General features: G+C 52.0%; 1 protein-coding gene across 1 annotated transcript; it reads left to right on the top strand.

Annotated features, from left to right (window-relative positions):
• Positions 1–2370: 2370 nt before the first annotated feature.
• Positions 2371–3534, top strand: LOC125941162 (uncharacterized; the record flags this gene model as incomplete). The annotated part of the gene is made up of 1 exon (XM_049658128.1): positions 2371–3534. A coding segment is annotated over one exon (1164 nt), but the record flags the coding sequence as incomplete, so codon positions are not given.
• Positions 3535–3809: the final 275 nt, after the last annotated feature.

Here is a 3809-nt window from a genome sequence, read left to right as displayed (position 1 = left end):
CACGTGACAGCTGGAGGAATACAATGCAACTGCAATGCAAAGTTTGCACGTATCGACGCCACGTGGCGGGCATTCCATATCGCGTGAGAAGGTAGAAATTAGAAGGGAAAATCTGTACGATAACACAAAAGACAGTGCATTGCTATTTGAGGCTCGAGCCGGTTGCCTAAGGACAAAAACAGAGCGGAGAAAATATTCTGAACTGGAGGAGGCATATATGTATGCTGCAGTGAAACTCCGGAGACCACTCAGCACATCCTCATGGAATATGAAGGGATTCATCCAGTGAGAAGCGCAGGTAACGTACACTTTCCAGAAGCGCTTGAGTTTAAAGTGGACGGAAGCATAAACCGGTCAGCAGACCAGATAAGCCAGAGAGGTTTAGAGTATTGGTGGAAAAAAAGCAGGGAACGACCGAGTATCTCACAGTCATGGGTAATGGTACAAGGTAGATTCTTAAGGGAAAAAAATGTGGTTGATCCCTCTTATATAGGAATCGGTATAGAACACGAAAGTGAAACGTGTCTTCACAGAAGTAGTGTAATGTTTATTGCACATTGATATATAATGTCTATTGGTGTTTTGTGGCTAAAGCGCCCTTAGGCGTTGATGCACCCACGCTGACGCCTGGTGGCACGTCTCCTCCATCACGACTACCAACGTCGATGACCATGAGCAACCGTCGTGCATATGGAAGCTGCACTACGCTGCACACGCTAGCACAACGCGAAAGACGAAGCACGTAACTGACACACTAATACAACGCGCAAGACAAAGCACGTAACTGAATCGTCACCGAGTCAAATCAGCGCGTACAGCGCGTCGTAATTGCAGCCTCCGCGATCAACTTCAGAAACATTTTCAGAGCTAATTGCGGAGGCCACGCTCCGCTGTGCTGAGTACGGTGAACGCCACCTAGGTGGCGTTGGTAGTGCTTCTTGATGCCAGCGTCCCTTCGAATGCTGGCATCGAGGCATCGTAGTGCTGAGACCACCGAAGCGTTCACTGTCGGTATAGTGCCTAGAAGTATATTCTAGGCACTATACTGTCGGTGCGCGTTAGTGTCATAATGCAGTACTTCTCTTTTCTGCTCGTAGGCGGCGGCACCGCCCCGAGCAAGAGCGCGGGTACACGGAGGAGTGTTAGATATATAAGGCGCGTCTGTGTAGCTCTCTGCAAATGCGTTTGTGGCGCAATGGGTTAAACGCTCGGCGATCTATCGTCGCGGACCGAGAGGTCGTGGGTTCGATTTCCAAATTTTGCATGTTTGTGGAACTTTTTCTTCTGGTTTCTTTCTTTGTATTATGACGTATTTCCGTGACGGAAATACGTCAGTGAAGTCTTGGTGGACCCCGGCATAAAACACTTTCGTGTTAAAATACCAATAAATAAATACGTGGTTTCCGAAGAAGTGTAACTTTTTTCCACAGTGAACAATTATATGCCAGACATGTCCACAAATGCTAAATTCACAGCAAGCTGTACCTAATTACCATAAATTAAATTAATTGCCATAAATGATGGTAATTAAACAGGGCACATTTTCATGGGCGAAACACCGTCGACTAATTTTGAACGAGCGCTCAATGTAGCAATTATTAAAGTGTTTCTCACAAGCGACAGCCGCCAGAGTTAGCCTTCGATCTGCCCTCTTATATTCTTCTCCCACTCGGCAAAACGTTTTGGGTCAGCAGGCGCGCTGAATAATGAGACTTGCTCGTTGTTTGAGCGGTATCCAGTTGTACAATATGGGAAAAAAACAGGGGCTGTCTTTACGCCTCGTTTTCTGCGACGACATCTCGGTTCCGTCCGTGAACAGACACAAGTGCGAACCGCTCGCACAGAAAAGAAACCCAGCAATGACATGCGGAGGCACCACATGCTACTTTCTCGAAAGCTACAACGCGCCGCAACCGACTGCGCTTACGAACGCGCATCCAAAGTGCATCCGAAGCGCAAGCGACGCGTGATGCGCCGCTCGGTTAGCACGGTCCCAAACAGTGTCGCCGTCTGGTGGCCTCCGGCGGAAGGCATCACCGGCGGTGCCAGCGTCTCCCATTGGACACGCCCGGCGGTCGGCACACTAGTAAGTATATTCTAGGCACTATACTGTCGGTGCGCGTTAGTGTCATAATGCAGTACTTCTCTTTTCTGCTCGTAGGCGGCGGCACCGCCCCGAGCAAGAGCGCGGGTACACGGAGGAGTGTTAGATATATAAGGCGCGTCTGTGTAGCTCTCTGCAAATGCGTTTGTGGCGCAATCATTCTGCTCCCGGTCACTGACGCGTGCGGACGCAGGATGGTTGGCTCCGAGCGAGCTGCGACAGCGGTCGTCAACGGCCGTGGTAGCCCGTCGTTTTCCGTGCCCAAGGACTACAGGATTATATTGCCCAACGTTTCATCAGGTGAAGCTATGAAGCGTGCAGTCATGCTGCACTGCGACATCTCAGGTCGTCCATATCGCATCGAAAACTTTCGAAAGCCCTTACAAGACGCCGGCGTCATCAAGGACGTTGCTGTAATAGGTGCCTACCAGATGTCCCACGTCTGGCTCGTTAACCTGCGGACGGATGAAGCGAAAAAGAAGCTTATAGAAGCAGGAAGGTTGGTCGTCAAGGATCGTCTTTGCATCGTCATCGACCCCAACAGGCAAGAGGTGCGTCTGAAGTTGCATTGGGTGGCTTTGGATGTCACGAGCGATAACATTCGGAGGGCATTTAGTGAATACGGCGAAGTGAAGGAGGTGACCAATGACAGGTGGAAAGCGGAGGGCTTCGAATGTGCTGACTCTCTGACAAAGTTTGTGCGATTGTTTTTGAAAGAGGGTATCGCACTGGACAACATACCGCACCAGATGCGCCTGGGCAGCGGTACAGTGCTCATTGTGGCGCCAGGACGAGCCCCTCTTTGCCTTCGTTGCAAGCACACGGGTCATATACGGCGTGATTGCAGGGTACCGAAGTGCGCCGAATGTCATGCGTTTGGCCATGGACAGGAGGCATGTACTCGCAGCTACGCCAAAGCCGTGGGCAGATCTACGGTTGTAGACCAAAGCGAGCTTGTCATGGATGAGGAAGAGGCAGAGCAAGCTGCGGCACCTGCGACAGCCGACAAGAGCGGAACCGATCAGGGAGCTGACAAGGAAGTCCGCGTCTCGGGGCTGCAGACGCCGGCCATGACGGTGTCCAGCGTCGGTGAGCACCAAGAGACTGCTACAATGAACGCGGTTGGCGTTGGTCCGGTGCTCCAGGATGAGGGCCCCACGGGAGAGTCCTCGGACGCGACCAGCGTCTCTCAAACGCAGCAGGCAGCAAGCATAAAGCCAGCGGTCGACGAAAGTGCTCTGGGAAATATGGACGCGGAGACAACCCCGGCAAAGCGTCGCCATGACGACGTGAGTGCGGTGTCGCAGGAGCAGCGTCTGAGACAGGTCGAAGCTTCGCTGGAAGCGAATTGGGTGAAGAAGAAACCTCGCAGCGCCGTTCGGACGCGCGCGTCGTCCCTGACAAGGGGCGGCAAGGAGGTGAACTCTTAGACGCCACTATGGCGACTGCACAAAGCGTCGAGATGGGAAATGAGGGCGTCTTGCCGGCGGTCTCGTCCGGCAGGAAAATTGTGTCGTTGGAAAGGTCCCTGCGCGTAGGAACAATTAATGTACGAGGATTAGCGACTAAAAGAAGGCAAAATCAGTTGTATCGTATTGCGATAGAACAAGAATTGAACATAATCGCAGTGCAGGAAACTAAAGTTCAAGGCGAGGACCAGACCGACGGCATGTTACGCCCGTTCTCGGCGCATTATAGTGTGTGC

This window comes from Dermacentor silvarum, chromosome 10 (genome assembly GCF_013339745.2).
Source record: "Dermacentor silvarum isolate Dsil-2018 chromosome 10, BIME_Dsil_1.4, whole genome shotgun sequence".
Taxonomy (NCBI): domain Eukaryota; kingdom Metazoa; phylum Arthropoda; class Arachnida; order Ixodida; family Ixodidae; genus Dermacentor; species Dermacentor silvarum.
The sequence above is the reverse complement of the archived record's forward strand: the minus strand, read 5'-3'. Positions and strand labels throughout refer to the sequence as shown.